This window comes from Eumetopias jubatus, unplaced genomic scaffold (genome assembly GCF_037043125.1).
Source record: "Eumetopias jubatus isolate StellerSeaLion01/CBP00866 unplaced genomic scaffold, mEumJub1_p1.0 scaffold_8, whole genome shotgun sequence".
Taxonomy (NCBI): Eukaryota; Metazoa; Chordata; class Mammalia; order Carnivora; family Otariidae; genus Eumetopias; species Eumetopias jubatus.
In genome coordinates this window covers 52,691,702-52,709,201 of record NW_028274814.1, presented here as the reverse complement: position 1 = coordinate 52,709,201, position 17,500 = coordinate 52,691,702, and the positions used below count along the sequence as shown (strand labels likewise).

Sequence of the window (17,500 nt, the reverse complement as noted above, 5' to 3'; positions counted from 1 at the left end):
TCACTGTGCCCACCTATCATTTGAAGAAATTCCGAAAGGCACATTTTAATATTTTCGAAGTTCCATTACATTCAAAATAAAACAGTGTTAGTAAAAAGGGGAACTACTGAATCTTCCTCCAAAAAGAGCAGAAACCTGCCTCTAATCGAAAGCAATATGATGTAGCACTTAAAATAATGCATGTATATTTGAGATATTCGGTAAATCTAGGGTTTCAGTATGGAATATAGTGACATATCACTGAAGGGAGTGAATCTTAGGTTTCAGAATAGACTGGTTATTGTTACTTGGGATGTTATGACTTCCAAAATAGTATCTTAGGACGGTTTTATAAATAGCACGTAACTTCCGAGTTACAGCATCAAGGCTGCTATTCAATACTTCAATTGCTGAAGAAGAGTAGGTTGTGATAGAAAACCACCCTTTTCCGTTGTTTTATCATAAACCAGAAATGATTTGGAGAAGTCAGAGTTTTACAAAAGTGTGCTTGATGAAATGTTTTTAAAAGATTATTTTTTGTTGTAAGGGTAATATATGATGAAATAAATCCAAACTCTAAAGGGGGGGGGTGGGAAGACCAACAAGATGATGGCAATTATTATTTGGGTAAATTCTTTCCCAATATTTTTTTTATTTGTGTGCATGTGTGCATGGGTATTAAATTTGTAGAGAGATTTTATACAAAATTGGGTTCTGAATAAGCCCTGCTGAATGCTCAATAAAAAAATTGTAACAAGTTCCCACTTTTTTCCCCTTAAAAGTATCGTGAGCATATTTCCATGTCATTTCAAATTCAAAGATTTCTAAATCCTGGAAATGGGATTACTTGTTCAACAAGGATAAACATTTTAAAGACTATTGGGAAGTAAAGAGAAATTGTTTTCTAAAAGTCTGCATCAATTATGCCACCACTGCAGTAGAATAATACTTGTCTCAATGTGTTACTTGCAGCCCTGAGTATAATCATATTTTGATTTTTGTTAATATGAGTGGCAAAAATTACATTGCATTATTACTTTAATTAGTATTTTTCAAAATGGAAAATTGAAGTTTCTCATGTTATGAACACTTTTATCTTCTCTCATTCATGAAATGCTTGATCATATTCTTTGCCCATTTTTCTTTTGGTCTATTTGTCTTTTTTTCTTTTTGATTTTAAATGGTTTTTTAACTTTAGGGATATTATCATTTAGTCAGATATATTGCTAATATTTTCCTAGTTTTAAGTTAGCATTTTAATTTCATAGATGAGTTTGTTTTGCACAAGTTTTGCTGATACATGTAATCAAATCTATCAACCTTTTTCGTTGTGATTCAGGTCATTGCGTTTATCTGTGGTTGTGAAAATTCCAGTAGTTTCGTATTTTGAATATAATAGTCTCATCCATGTGAACTTTATTTATGTGTTAGGTAAACACTTACTTCCTTCAAATAACCAAATTTCAGGGCATAACTTGATATTTGTTGTGAAAGTTAGTTAAGCCATAAATACTCCACTGCCATAGGATAAGCAGAATGAAACTAATCAGTAATATATACTTTAATATATTCTTCATTCTTAGGAGATTCTAGGGCTGTTTCAGGGCTACCTTTCAGCTGCCTCTTGATTTTAGCTTAGCATCACCCTGTTTTTAATTATTACAACTTTATGAGATGTATTACATATCAACTATTGCTAATCATACTTCTCCTTATGGTTAGTCTTCATTTGTAAAAATCTTATTTCCTAGAGTGTATATTTCCAGATGAATTTTAGAATCATTTTATCAGTTTTCCCCAAATCTCATTTTTACTTTAATAAGTAAAACTTGTTACTTAATTTAAAAAATAAAGCTTTTATAATCTTTAGTGTTCCACCTAAGTATATAACATAAATTTTTATTTATTCAATGTTAAATAATTCGGTTCAGTAAGATTTTCTTTTCTTCGTATATATCCTGAACATTTCTTGTTGGACTTATTGTAGGTGTTTTATGCTCTTTTTCTTTTTGCTGTTATGAAGCGACTCCTTTTCCCTCATTACAACTCATTGACATAATCACTATTATATAGGGGGATTATTAATATTTATGTCTGTGCCTTGCATTCAACTTCTTAAACTTTCTTAGTAAATTTATGAGAGCATTTTAGTTTATCTTTTTCAGTTTACAGCAAAATTATCAAATCTTAAATATATTTTTTTAAAATCCTTTTTTCCAATATTAACTCCTATGTTTTGCATCTTACCAGGACATAGAACTTCAGAGCAATGTTAACACCAGAAGACAGTCATATTTTATCTTGTTCATAATCTTCATATGAATCTCTCTTATTTTTTACTAAGCATATTTGTAGGTTTATAAAGATAATATCAAAGGATATTCTCTATCGGTGTAGTCTTAATCCCCTTTATCTGTCTCACCCATGCCCCCACCTCCCCTCTGGTAACCACCAGTTTGTTCTCTAGAGTTGAGTCTGTTTTTTAGTTTGTCTCTTTCCTTATTCACTTGTTTTGTTTCTTAAATTCCACATATGAGTGAAATCATATGTCTATGAAATCATTTGTCTTTCTCTGACTGACTGATTTCACTTAGCATTATACTCTCTAACTCCACCCATATCATTGCAAATGGCAAGATTTCATTCTTTTTTAAGGCTGAGTAATGTTCATACACACACACACACACACACACACACACCATCTTCTCTATCCATTCATCTATTGGTGGGCACTTGGGCTGCTTCCATAGTTTGGCTATTGCAAATAATGCCGCTATAAAATGGGGGTACATGTATCCCTTTGAATTAGTGTCTCTTGTATTTTTTGTGTAAATACCCAGTAGTGTGATTACTGGATTGCAGGGTAGTTTTTGTATTTAGTCGTCTTTGAAAGAAGAGATTTACTGGGAGGCAGTATTTAGCAATAAAGAATGTATGTGGATTCCCTTAGCCTCTGTCACTTTCCTTTCTTTTAATAAAGTCTTCTGTGAAAGTGCACCCATTAAAACCCCAAGTTACTATCATGAGCAGACTGCTGGGCTGGAGTGAGAATTTTACACTGTTTCCTGGTTGTCCAACAATCTAATCAAATGATGTGATTGTAAACTGGTCTCAAGCATACATGACTATCGGGTGCTCCCTAAAACTCACATTCATCTATGATGCTTTTTTTTATTATTATTATGTTATGTTAATCACCATACATTACACCAATAGTTTTTGATGTAGTGTCCCATGATGCTTTTCTTTGGGAGCTATGCTACCTGAATGCAGTGCACCTTGATGGTCACACTCCCCCTACTTCCTGTCTTATGGTTTAAGGCGGTACTAGAAGCAGAGGTACTTGGTGTTGGGTACTGATTAGAATGGAATATGGAATTGCTACTTCTCCTCCTCAAAGCAGTAATTATGAATTAGAGTAACAGCAGCTGCCAGTATTCTGCTTAGAACTGACCTTGATTTCTGTGTGGGGGCATGTTCTGATCACCCCCTATTCACCTGTTTGGTGTGGAAGGGATCCTCAACCTAAATAAGAAAAGATGGCTGAAAATACGACACCTGACACGAGCGATGTACTGACAGCAGTTTATTAGTCACATATACTCACAGCCCAGGGCAAGATAACGTGCCATGCAGGGCCGTCTGGGGGCTGCACTTGGGAGTAGAGTAAACAAGGGACTGTGGAGAGCAGGCTTGGTAGGAACAAAACAGGGAGGCAACTCCTGGGTCCTGCAGGAGGATGTGGTTGCCTGTTTGAAAACTTTAGGGTGAGGACCAGGAGCAGGCAGGTGGTCTGGCTAACAGGGGAGCTAGCCAGGTGGGGAGGACTTCCCATTGGGTGGGGAGTGCATCTGAAAGAGCAGAGAACCATGTCGTTAGGACTTTGGGGCTTTGTGAAGCTCAAAGACATGAGGGCAGCACATGAAATTTGGGGCCTTACAATGTAAGGCATAATATGGGACAAGAATAAAGTATATTCCTCTTTCATACTAGCAACATTGTGTTGTTTGTAGTAACATAGTTCTATTAGCATCAGTGGGGGCTTTAGCAACACAGTTGTAAGAAGATGAAGGTTCTACTGAGCAATGCCTCTATTTACCTCTCCGAGCCTTCTCTCTTTAATCTGTAAAATACAAGAACTAGTTTAGATAATTCCACTGTCCCTTTGTTTCTAAGATGACCATGATAATTTAAAATAAATAGGAACATTTTACTTAGTATCTATAAAGTCTAATACTCCAGAGTAAAATTATCTGTTTGCATGTCTCCCCTACTAATCTATGAGCTCCTTTTCTTAAGCAACTTGGAATGCCTGTTTCCTGGTACATGAAAACTTCTTAACAAATGATTTTCAAATGAACAAATAGATCTAACTGAACAAGAAATATTTGGAGAACTTCTGAGCCATGCAAAATATTTTGTGAATGTTCTATTGCTCAGTGGTCCAAAACTCATTACTAACTAGGCTGATTATACTATTAAAGTACTTGACTAGGGTTCACTGTGAGTATTAACATATGGCACTTACTGTTCCCCACTGTTTACGTGGTGCACTTTTTCTCGTGTTGTTAACCTTCCTACCCATCCAAGCTAAGATCTGGAGAAGTTTAGTTCATCCCATTCTAGACCTGATGTCTTCTCTTTGTCTCTTTTTGCAAGGATGCCCCAGATTTCAATCAGCTACTAGAAATGTCAGATGAAAAATGCACAAATGTGAATTATGACAATAAAAGTTTATAAGCTACTAAAATAAAGTTATAGAACCTAAGAGCTGAGTCAACTGACAATGTTAAATGGAACATTTTACAACCAGTCCTGGGATAATGATTTAAAAAAAAATTGGCACATGAAGAAATATCTGAGAGGAAATGGGTCCAAGATCAAGCTCAGGCTACATGATTTTGTATGAGCCACTTCTAAGGCATGGGGGGTGGTGATAATCTAGAGTTTATGGAGTGCCTCCTCTGTGTCCAACCCTTGACAACTATTATCTCTTTTACTTCTCATAACAGCTCTGTGAGAAAGGTTGTGTTGTCATTTTAGAGAGGAGAAACCGAGGCTGAAGTGGTCCGATTGGGCAAATGCCCCAAAACAAAACGATTAAATAACAGAGACAATATTTGACTTCAAAAGTCTCTCTGCCTCCAAATCCCATGCTCTTTCTATGTCTCTTCACACCCAAAGCTATCTCTTTACATAGACTGATAATCTCTATATTAATAGAACAAATTTTAGGTTTCATGAAGTATCTCTCTGTCCAACTTGATGCTAGTGTGTATTCCATGTTTTCAATTCAGGTCATTGTTCTCCTTACCTTGGAACTCACCATGTACATTAGCTACATAGGGAATGTAAAATTATAGCTAAGTAAGGCAAAAATATGGGATAGCATGAAGATTGGCATGAGGAAGGAAGCTGAACACTAAAAATGGTATCCAAGACTATAGAAATGTTATCAGGAGTTTGAATAGGTGATATGGCAATATTTCATTTTATTTTTTTAAATAACTCCACTCACAAAATGTTTTGTATTACTTGTAAATTCCCACTGCTTCTCCTTAACCTTTCCAGCACGACATCCTCCCATCACCCCACACGCCCCTAGTTCCAAGTCACAGCGCTTCTCATTTGTGCCCACCGCAATACCCCCAGTGACAGTTCTAAGCACACGGGCATGCGCAGGGCGAGCGGGGGCCGTGTCCGGATAGGCCGGTATTTGCTGTAATTGCACTTTTTTTTTTTTTTTTAGAAATATTGTTTTACCTTTAAAGATCTTACAAAATTTATATTCTTCTCCCTCATCTGACTTTATTATAATATAAAGATAGCCTTTTCAATTACTTATTGTGGACCAAAATTCATGCTCCAAGAAAGATTAGTGTTGTGTTAATTCTGAGGCTTCGCATACTCTGTACAAACTCCTCTTAGTCTAGCCAGAGAAACATGGTGATAAAATGGTCTAATCACATCACATGCAAAGTGCAGATGTGAAATGAAAAGTACAGAAATATGATTGTGATATTAATTCAAGAGAAATAAGGAAATAAGACTGTTTAAATAAGCTTAGCAAGGTGGTTTAGTTCTTCCTTAAAATATGTGTGATGTTATCTCACCTTATCTTGACTTGCCCCCAACTCCCCCCATTCAAGTACAATCAAATGTGTAGTTTCTACACACACACACACAGAGAGACACACACACACACAGCAGGCTACAGAGACCCAATACACAGACACAGAGGGAAACATTCTATGAAACTACTCCTATCAAATGAAGGCATTATGTCAATATAGCAATAACACCATACATTTCTATTGTAATGGAACATAAATTAATAAAATGGGGAAGTAGAACTTACCACATAGCTTTCAACTCAATACCAGACTTCAATTATATGTCCAAAAACAAGCTAATTTTCATGGTTGGTCCATAATAATCATCATTGTTAAATGACAGAAGAGAAGCAGCTTTAAATGGGAAGTGGCACAATGAATCACAGCTGTCATACTTATGTACTTGCTGACGATCAACCCTGAACAGAGCATTTAATTCAAATCTCATTTAAAAGTATGCACTGTCAAGGGAAAGGCCAAGAACCATTTTCTAGTTCAGGAAGCAACTCACAACCCATGTACCAAAGATAGCACTGAAGATCAAGTCTATTGGCACATAGACTGATTGCTCTAGTCTCTCACCTCTCTTCACAACCCACTGTAGGATCTTCTCCTACAAAAAGCAAAAAAATGCCAGAATTTTGGCATCTGACTGCTCAAAGAAGATTAATTCTTGTTCTCATGATGCATAACTTGTTTTTGGAAATATTCTGCCCACTCAGAACTGCAATTGAATTTAAGTTCTCTTAAGAGAACTTTAAGATAGATTTTGCCTTTTGAACAATCTTTTTAACATTCTGTGATACTATGTATCTGTATTTGTTAATACTAAGATCCCATTGTTGTTTTAAAAGTACTGCATAAAAATAAGTGTTGCATATATAATACATTATCTCATATAATGTATTAAATAATAATATCTCAAACCCACCAAAGGAAAATGGAGTGTGTGTAGAAATAGAGATGATATATATAGATATGGATTTGGATATGGAAAGAGAGAATTATAGCAAAGATCCAAAGCAAAAGTCAAAATTTAGCAGCAAAATAAAAGCAATTACTTTGAATCCTAAATAGTTTCATATATACTCATGTAATAGTTTTGTATATAGCAGTTTGACATCATAAAAAAGTGGGGGTATCTTATTTAGAAGTATTCATTTGAAGGCATTACTTATCAGGTCAAAAAAATACATTCATGTCAACCAGAGATTGCAAGTAATTTGACCTGTGGGGTCTGTGATATTATAATGAGGTGATATTGGATTTATCTAAGTTGTCAAAATAATGTAACATCTGGCATCTACGTTTATTATGTCACTAACCTTACAATTAGAATATGCAACAGACTATCTGGCTGTGATAAATAGTTTTCATTCATTCAGTGTATATTTACTGAACAATTCCTATGGTGTCAGGTACTGTTCTAGATACTAGATATATAAGGATGAATAAGATATATATACATGGTTCTGGTAAATTAGCATAATCAGGGTTACTTTTATAGCTCAGTTCCTCTGAACCCATATTGTGTTATGCAAATTCAGGTTTTGTGACCTTCAAAATATTTGGGGTGCTTTGTTTGTTTTACTGTTAATTACAGAATTAAATGAATTTTGACAATGAGTTTAAGATGAGCTTTTTTGCTTTGTAGATATTATTGAAGCAAATAAATCTCTATGAATAACGGAATGATAAAACATTCACAGAAACTTAACAGCTCTGCAGTTGAATAACAATTACATTTGTTCCAAACAGGCAATTGGTTTCCAAACACATTAAACAAAGGCAATTTAGAAAGCTTCTTCTTCTTTTTGGCATCATTAACGTTGTTGAACGTCCTGGGATTCTGGAGTGTTTCACAAAGGTAAGTGTGTGGTAAGACAAGCAATTTCTGAGTCCATGAAATATTGATCTGGGAACCATCACTGAGCCAAAGGGAATCCTGTATGCCATGACTGGACAAATTAGCATATTAGAGAAATTTAACAGATTATTCAGAGCAAGAAATTTCAATTTAGACTTCACTTTTGCCATTGATCCTTATAATAAAATTGTGCTTTACTTGATTCTAAAACATGTTCTGAAGGAAGATATTTTTTCTCCACTGTATGGTACCACTTTTGAATTAGAAATAACCATATTGATAATAAGAATGAATGAGTCATTATCATTAAAAGCAAATACCATTAAACAAATAGCTAGAAATCTAATGATGCTTAAGATTTGGATTCCATTCAGGCCTTTAAATTAGCAGTGACCATTTCAAGGTCAATAACAAACTGCAAAATCATTTAGTCAGTCACCTGAGACCATTCCGTGGCTTAATATGTATCATCTACCATCCATCCATCACCAGCCTACCTCTCTCTCTCACTGACATATTCTTGGATAGCTGTGTACTTTTGAGCAAATTGTCTAACCTCTCTGAGCCTCTGTTTTTATACTTGTAAAATAAAATCAAGAATACCAACATCCTGCGGGCTTTAGGGATATGAATTTTGGTAAAGGGCCGAGCACAATGTCTACCACATTGTGGAAACTACAGACATATTTATTTTTCTCATTTTCCTCCATTCGTTTATCTATTTAGTCATATTTTATCCCACCATTGTCACTTCTCCCTTGCCTAAATCATTCTTTTATTCATTGACTAAATCTCTGCTGGAACACCGTCGTGTGATGGGTACTGCAGTAAACTAGAAGGACCAGAAGTCAGTAAGTCAGTAAATGTTTAGTGCTACTATGCTCCTGCTCTCTTGGAGCTTTTGGGTCCAGTGTAGGAGAGAGGTGCTTAAATCCCATTATGACAAAATCAAAAGTGTTTTATTTTTAAAGATTTTATTTATTTATTTGACAGAGAGAGACACAGCGAGAGAGGGAACACAAACAGGGGGAGTGGGAGAGGGAGAAGCAGGCTTCCCGTGGAGCAAGGATCCCGATACAGGGCTTGATCCCAGGACCCTGGGATCATGACCTGAGCCGAAGGCAGACGCTTAACGACTGAGCCACCCAGGTGCCCCCAAAATCAAAAGTTTTAATGGCTCCCTGGAATTTTCAAATCTCTTACCTTCCAAAGTGTATAAGTTAGTGAATTAATCCCCCACAACGTATAGTTTCTCTAAAATACCTATCTCATTCTTGGATTGAAAACCAAATCAGAGAGTCTTGCAGAAGAATCCAACAGGAATGTCCTCAGCTTTGTAGCAAAATAGAGTCATCAATGAAAACTGAAGGTGAAGGCAAAGCATCTTTCCCCTCCACCCATTGCCTCCAAACACATAAGTGGTGACCATCTACCAATTCTCATAAACCTGCAGTTTCTCAACTTTTACTTTTTCTCCCACTGTAAGATTGGGCCCTTGTCTTTTCACAAAGTAGTTTAAAAAGCAATCTTTCAAGTTAGCCTAGGTGAATCCAGTTCTACAATTTAGCTGTACAAACGTAAGCAAGATACTCAAACTTGCTAAGCCCATTTCTTCATTTGTAAAATGAAATAATAATAAGAATAGTAATTGTGCCATAAAGTTGTTGTGAGGATGAGAAAATGCTCAAAAATCTTAGCTACAGTAATAACAATGACCTCATTTTTTGCCTTATGCCCCCTGCTTCCTCCTTTTAATTCTTCTAGACTCATGCAGAGGTGTGGCCAAGATGACCAGGATTATGGGCTGAATTCATGGACGAACTAGCACTGGACCCAGAAACTATGAGCTCAGGGATTTACTCATTCATTCATTCATTCATTCATTCAACCAATATATTAAGCATTGTTCTAGGCACTAGAAAAAATAGAACCAAAGAGGGTAGAGTACCTGTCTACATGGAGCTAATATCTGGTGCTCAAGTTAAATTATTTAAGTGTGATTTTTTCTCTGTGATTGTTGAACATGTGAATTACTATAATGAAGTGAAAGATGGTGGAGTGGGGTGCAGAGAAGGAGGCAAGAATAAAATTGTACAAAGCACCAAATACTGGAGGAGCCAAAGATGAGAAGGGACTAAGTAATAGTAGATTTATTTAGAAATAAATCTGATTCTTAGTATATCTTCTCTAGTTCCCTATGCTTTCCCCCCTTTTTCTGTATACTTTTTGAAGAAAGGGGGGAAAAAGAGAGAAAGGATAAAACAAAGCAGAAGGGAGAAAATTAATTTTCCGAGTATTGAGCACTTCTGTATCTTGCGCAGCCTGCAAGACACACAAATGACATTTAATCTCCACCATCTCCCTGCTACCTAAATCTTATCACTTTACTTTATAAATAAGAAAACCAAAGTAAGAATCTAGGCAAGTAAGTTGATTAGGTTCACACACCTAGGATTCAAACCCATGTGTGTTTGTTTATGAACACTTTCTCGTATAGCGTGCTATTTCTAAGTGCCTTAGAGGAGCTGTCTACCTGCTCTGTGACAACCCCTTGACTCTGGTGGGTAGGAAAGAAACCAGTCCCTTCAGTTAAAGTAACCATACCCACTGTCACCTGTTGATCAGCCACTCCGTAGGGAAAGAACGGGTGTCACATATCAGAAGAAAAGAGAGTCTGAAAAATTTGACAGAAAGACACACATTACCTTGGGTATCTCTTGGCCATTAGGGTGGGACAGGCCAAGCCAGAAGGGCAAGAAATCATATGGAACTTACAGTAGCAGGGCATCAGGGTCTGTAGTGAGGAGTGAATGATTCTGATTTATTTCTGTTCTGATTGTGATTGTCAAACACTAACAAACAATAAGTAGTCAAAGAAACAGGAGAAAACACAGGTATTCTAGGATCAGTATTATTGAAACATATTTCGGAGTCAGATAGCACTTGATTACGATAAACATCCAGTCACCATCCAATTTTGACCAAACCCAGTGGTGTTCAGAGCCACATAACAGTGGCAAATCTATCAAGAGCAGGACAATCCCAAGTCATTCTTGTCCCTAAAATTTTGAGAACAGCATATTAATTGTGAAACAGCATCCTCACCAATATACAGGCGGCCTTTGGTCTGTGTTGGCACCTGAGGGCAGCTCCACCATGAATTTTATATTAGTGTGATGCAATCTTAGTGTGGGTCATAGAACCAAACAAATCTTGTCAGGGTCACTGGGATATCATCTAACAGAGTATGGTTAGGAATTATCTATTAATGTCAGACCAGACTTATTTTTCATTTGTACACACACACACACACACACACACACACACACACGCACACACACATACCCCAAAACAAACAAACAAACAAACAAACAAACAAAACACAGACCTCTGACTCTGTCTTTATGAGAGTCCTCCTCCATCAAATCTGAAATAGGGCCAGGGTAACATGTCATACTTGAGGGTCTCCAGGTTGGGGGTGAAGGAAGTGGGTAGATGAAATGGCTTCCCTAGCTGAAAAGTATTATATAAACATCTCTATAGTGCTGAATATAAATATGTATCCCACATTAGATGCTAAAATAAAAAGATGTTACAGATGTTTTAAGGAGGGAGAGCAAAGGGGTGTTCGTTTTTGTAACACCACTGTTCCCCCAATGTTGTAAAACACGTCTTAAAGTTGATATCATTGCACTAATATTGTCAGTGATACCAGTAATCTTTTGTGCATAACCTGTAACAATTATTGAAAGCAACATAAATCAGAGACAAAAGACCAGTTATTCAAGCATGTTCTTCTCTTACAGATACTTTTAGCGCAATATACTGAGAGAGAAAAGAAGGTAAACTGAACTTTGGAAACTTTTACACATCAGAAATAGATGTCTGACCTCAGAGGCTTACGTGTATTTGATAAAATTGAACTTGTAGCCCATATTCATTTGTTCAACAAATATTTTTGAGCATCTGCTGTGTATGAGGCACTGGTCAAGGCACTAGGAACACAGCAGGGAGGAAAGCAGTCTGAAATTCAAATCCTCCAGAAGCTGACTCAAAGGTGTTTAAGACAATGTGCGTCTTTAGGAGTCATGTTTTTAGGGCCAAAAGGCTAGGATTCTGGATAAGGAGCTCTGATTCCAAACCGAGGCTCTGCGACTACTATTCATATGAACCCCAAGGGAGTTGTTTACCCTCTTAGACGTTTAGTTTCCCTATCTGTGAAATGGGGATAATTTCATCCTCCGGGGTTAGCGTGAGAATTCATTCAGTAAGTTAGGGCGGGGATAGTGCCTAGCCTGGTGCCTGGCCCTTAGAGGACACTCGGGAAGACCAGGTGTTCCTCGGGTCAGGAGTAAAGAGTACGCATTCTAGAAATGTAGTCATGGATTTCTTCTTTGACCATGGTGTTTTCCACATAGGTTCAACACTGAATTTACAAATCCCTCGTACATCTGATGAGCATTTCATGAGTCCAGGCCTCCATGAACTCTGTCAAGTTGATAGGGTTTCAGACTTTCCAGTCTGTTTCTTTGTCCCACTCATTGCAGGTTGTAAAAGAGCGCCATCTAAAGGTCCTTATGAGACACCTTAACATGTCCTAAAACTCCTTTTGTCGTTCTGTAAAGACTGTTCTGGTGAGCAGCGCTCTTAAATAATCATCACTGTTGTGCGAGTATCTATGGACCCATAATAAAAGGTAGACAAGCACAGGAAGAAAGCAAATGATTTATCAAGTCATCTACATCTGGTCCTAAAAAAAGCTTTCTTTCTTTCTTTTTTAGGTATTGTAATCTAAATCATTTTAATGCCCAGAACATGAGTGGAAGTAATCTTGAAGAAACACTTCTCCTCCATGAAAAGTCTCTGAAATTTTATGGCAGTACGCAGGAATTTTCTTCAAGTATTGATCTTTGGGAGACAGCCCTATGAAACTATATTTGACTCTACCTGTCTTATGAGCAAAGTATTCATTGTTTTCTTCAGCTGAACATCTTATGCGTTTTAGTTTAAGAACTAATATGTATGGGCGTGACTTCACAAGTATTACCTGTGTACTTTATTTATAAAGACTAATATGACTCCTCTAGTAAACTATTGTGCCTATTAATGCTTTTGCATTAACAGATTATACATTACAGTTAATTTCAAAGCCTGTGATTACTCCATGACAACAAAATGACAATTTCATGTATGTTACAATATTTTACAACTTCTTACAATACTGGTTCAGCCACTAAGAGCAATATAAATTATAACTGTTAGTTCTAATGTGCTAATAGAATCAAAATAATCGTATGTTAACATTCCTCCTTTCTATACATTTATTGAGCACTTATTACATGCCAGGCCTTGGGAGCATATACTGTCTATGTCTGACTAAATAATAAGTCTATACATCATTTTACTGTATCTGATCTTGATGTTACATTATGGATATGAACTAAGGAAATTTTCTCCGAATTGAAAAGCAATGTTAACTAAAATTGAGGTCCTTAACAAAGAAAGAATATTCACATACTGAAGAAGTTATAAAATAAAGGTAAATGAAGGAATGATTAAAGGAAAAAGGAAAATTGGAGAAGGGGAAATGAGTGTTAAGAGGGTAAGTGATAAATCAAATAGAGACGCTTAAAGCATTTCCCTAACCTAATTGACATTCTTGGTCTGCAGTGCTACCAATTCAGAACCATTCACAAAATCATCTTCCAAAAGAAATTCTTTCTGTATAAACAAAGAAATGTGGAAACTCATATGAAATATAATGAACTGGGGCGCCTGGGTGGCGCAGTCGGTTAAGCGTCTAACTCTTGGTCTCGGCTCAGGTCATGGTCTCAAGATCGTGAGATCAAGCCCCGCGTCCGATTCCGTACTGGGTGTGGAGCCTGCTTAAGATTCTCTCTCTCTCTCTCCCTCGGTCCCTCCCCAACTCCCTGTCTCTCCCTCTCTAAAAAAATAAAATAAAAATAAATAATAATAATAAACTAATATAAAATAAACTTATGCCCCATGCCTTTGCAGCAGTGCTTGTCAACGTTTGGTTGAGAGTCACCTGCTTTAGGAAAATTTTCTGGCCCCTCCCAAAGACTGCTTTAACCAACTCTTTTTCCAGGAATCAGTGGTTTTAACATACACAGCCAAATCATTCTTGTACTGCCTAAAGTATAAGCACCACTGCTTTCTAGGACAGTTCATAGTGGATAGGATAGGTGGGTTTCCTGATTGCAAATGGTTCTGCAATTAAGCACCTCCCTTGGGTATACCTAAAATATTTTAGATCTGTAGAATAAAAGATTTATTCATCTTGATTAGATATGATATGCATTTTTAATTGCAAAAGAGCAGCTGTAAAGCACCAGGTGTTTCTCTTACTCAAACAAATTTTTGTTTGCTTGTTCATTTTGCAGACAAATAAAAAGACTAGCTCGTGCACACATGAATTCTTGCCCTGTAACTTTTCCAAATCTTTCTTTTTTTGTATTTGTTCTCTGGCAAAATGGTGAGGCCAACCTCTGGATATGTCTTAGAGGTTTTCTTTGCGGCAAAATGTCAAATGCCACGTTTGCAGTTTGGGTTTTGTGAACATCCAAAATATCAAGAAACCTTTAACCACCTCACCTTAATCCAAGTGAGGAGCTCTGGCAATCTCTCTCAACATTAGAATAAGGGTCTGTTTTATTTTGATGCGTGTGTAGTTTTTTTTTTTTTATTTGCCTTCATCTCCCTAATTTCTACATGATAACAGGAAAAAAAGTGCTCATTATGCTTTCACTCGTCCTTAGAGATGAAAGGAGATCTACAGAATTATAAAGTTGACCCAAAGCAAACACCAAAAGAGCTTAGAATTCTCACATTGGGCTTGACACTTGTGATTAGCTGAATTGCAGTAACTACACATGCCTCCATTCGGAACAGGATGCATTCACACCGCAGTCTCTTCTCTAGAGCCTAGCAACATTATCATTGAGCACCTGGAATAGTTTAGGCATTAAGTGTAATTGGTTTTGCTTTACATAAATCTGTAGCTTTGTAAATAAGCGGAGCATTTCAGCTTCTATATAACACCAATTAACTTAAAGGGATGTGCTGTTTGCAGAAGCCTGCTGGGTCTGTACTGTATTTCTCGGGTAATATGCTCAGTGGCGGGCAAAGTTCTGTGTCCCTGCAGTGTCCCATTTACTCCCAGTCACTTGGTGCCAAGGGTCTGTACCCAGATACTCATTTGCTCCACTTTTCAGTTGTGAAAGATCGGGAAAATGAAGTCTTCCCTAAGAAGCACCTTCTGTGCTCTATTTTTGTCCATGATCGAGACCTGAAAGGCAAGGTATTTGAAAATGTTTTCTGTGACCCACAGAGCACAGATCTGACCCCATCTGATTCTGTCCACAACTGACAGTGACATCTCTTTCCTCTTCCTTTTTTTTCTTGTAACACTTCAATCCAAGGCAGCCAAATGTCACTGCATTGAGCCGGTATGCAAAATTAAGAAAACCATAATCTTAGTACATGAATCTGCTAGTGAAAATGTTTCCATCAGAATGATTTTTCTTCCATGGTACTCAAAAATCGGCTGTTGCCCGTTGGTAAATTTTTCCAAGCTCCTTGGATATTTTCCCCTTGTTATCCCCTTACTCAACCTAACCCCTCATCTCTCCTATCCCCTCGGGTAATCTTGATTTATAGCATTCATTCCACCCTGGCCAACCTCTAATTCTCTTGGTTTCTGAAATTGTTTTATCGACCATCAGAGAAACGGTATCACCCCAAAACAGCTCATGATTCCAAAAAGTTTCCTTTTAATACGGCGTGATTCACAGTTGGAGGAGAGAGCATCACCCCTCCCGAGCACTGTCAGGATTCCTTGTCTTATGGAAACAGAGCTTCAGCATTGGTTCCCTGAACCAGTCCAGCAACGGGCATGTACCATCTCCACGGCAAGAGAAGCCGGAGTACAATTACCAGTTACAGGCTTACGAGTGAAGCCCTCAAATAAAATCAACAGCCAAGTGATGACAGCACACAGGTGCTGCTAAAAGGCAGGGCCGCTTGTAGAGAACAGGGAAACTAAAGGAACCACGAATAATAACAACTCACATCTATGTCACCCTTTACAGTTTACAGGTTGCTGTCACACATATCATCACATTTGATTAGTGCCACCCCTCTGGGAGGTAGGCACATTTTGGCATGCCCGTTTGGTAAATGAGGGATTGCAGCCCGTTTGGTAAATGAGGGATTGCAGCTCATTTGATAATTTAACTTAACCACGTTAAGTGGTTTATCAAGACTCACAGAGAGAGTAGACGTCACAGACGGAACTTGAACCTTGGTCTTTCTGTCTCTAAAGTGCCAGCAACTTCTATAAACAGCACTCACAATGTCACCAACACAGGCTCATCACCAACCGCTTAGACTAATCGCTCTCTACGTCATCTAAAAGGAAACACAGAACGAGAAGAGAGATTATGGCGGGCTTAGAGATCCTGACAAAATGGTTAACAAAAAACAGGGCTCTTTCTCACATCTCTTCTCCCTCACTCAGGTTTTGTGGGGTCATGCACGGTCCTACGTGGCCGTTAGGCTGTCAGAAGCACCCCACTGAAAAGAGCCACCCAGAGTGACTGGGGTGGGGGGGTGGGGATCTTGGGCTCAAAACATCTTTTCCTTCTCCTTTCGTCAAAATGCTCTGGATGTGCTCCAGTCAATTCCAAACTGCCTTGGAAAACAACAATTGGAAAAAAACAAATTTACCCCCCAAAATATTAATAACTGTAGACTCCTGTAGTACTTGCTCAGTGTAAGACACTGCTTTAAGTGAACAGTTTGATGTATTAGCTCATTTAATCATCACAATAACCCTATGAGCTAAGTACAATTGTTAATCCATTTTACAGATAAAAAATATGAAGCCTAGAGAAGGTAATGACTTTCCAGAGATTATACAGGCACTATGGACAGGGCAAAAATTTAGACCTAGGGAGTCTGGCTACAAAATCCAAGGTCTAGCCCTCTCGATACACTGCCTCCCAGTAGGCTGTTCTCTACAGTAGATTTTTATATAATCTCAGGGGGATTCCAGGGAAGGCAATGCCTTAGCCCAATGGATTCCAATCTTTTTCTGTCCTGACATGTAAGAATATGACTTCTTCCATAAGTAATGGCTAGAATGATTCTCAACGAGCAATTCTTAACACCCCTAACTTGTGCTTCCTACCCTCCCCTTCTGGGAATAATTACTGTCTCCTGCTTAAAGCCAAAGGCATGACTCCAAGGCCAGAATTTCAGGCTCTGTGGCAGTAAATAGGTACATCTATCCAATAACTATTGTATGGCTACTTTCCCAGTGGTCCTTAAATCACAATGTAAGCCATCTGTTCCTCACATAAAGCACTAGTTGCTAGATCAAGATGGGAGCCTGAGGTCAACTAGGCTCTCTACTTCCTTAGCATCTCTACAGACATTTCCTGGGATTCCTCCAGGCCTGTTATCCAGTAAGTGTGAAACTGTCAAAGATAATCAATGATAGTGATGGCAAGACTCAATC

At 37.6% G+C, this 17,500-nt stretch overlaps 1 protein-coding gene across 2 annotated transcripts in view; it reads left to right on the top strand.

The window, feature by feature from the left end:
• SLC15A5 (solute carrier family 15 member 5) overlaps positions 1 to 12,888 on the top strand; it is a 93,967-nt gene extending 81,079 nt beyond the window's left edge. For both annotated transcript variants that reach the window (XM_088025559.1, XM_028119678.2), the window contains 2 exons: positions 7,851 to 7,959; positions 12,741 to 12,888. In XM_088025559.1, the coding sequence (XP_087881685.1) occupies positions 7,851 to 7,959; positions 12,741 to 12,888 (257 nt within the window). The remainder of the gene's footprint in view (positions 1 to 7,850; positions 7,960 to 12,740) is intronic.
• The last annotated feature ends 4,612 nt before the right edge of the window (positions 12,889 to 17,500 follow it).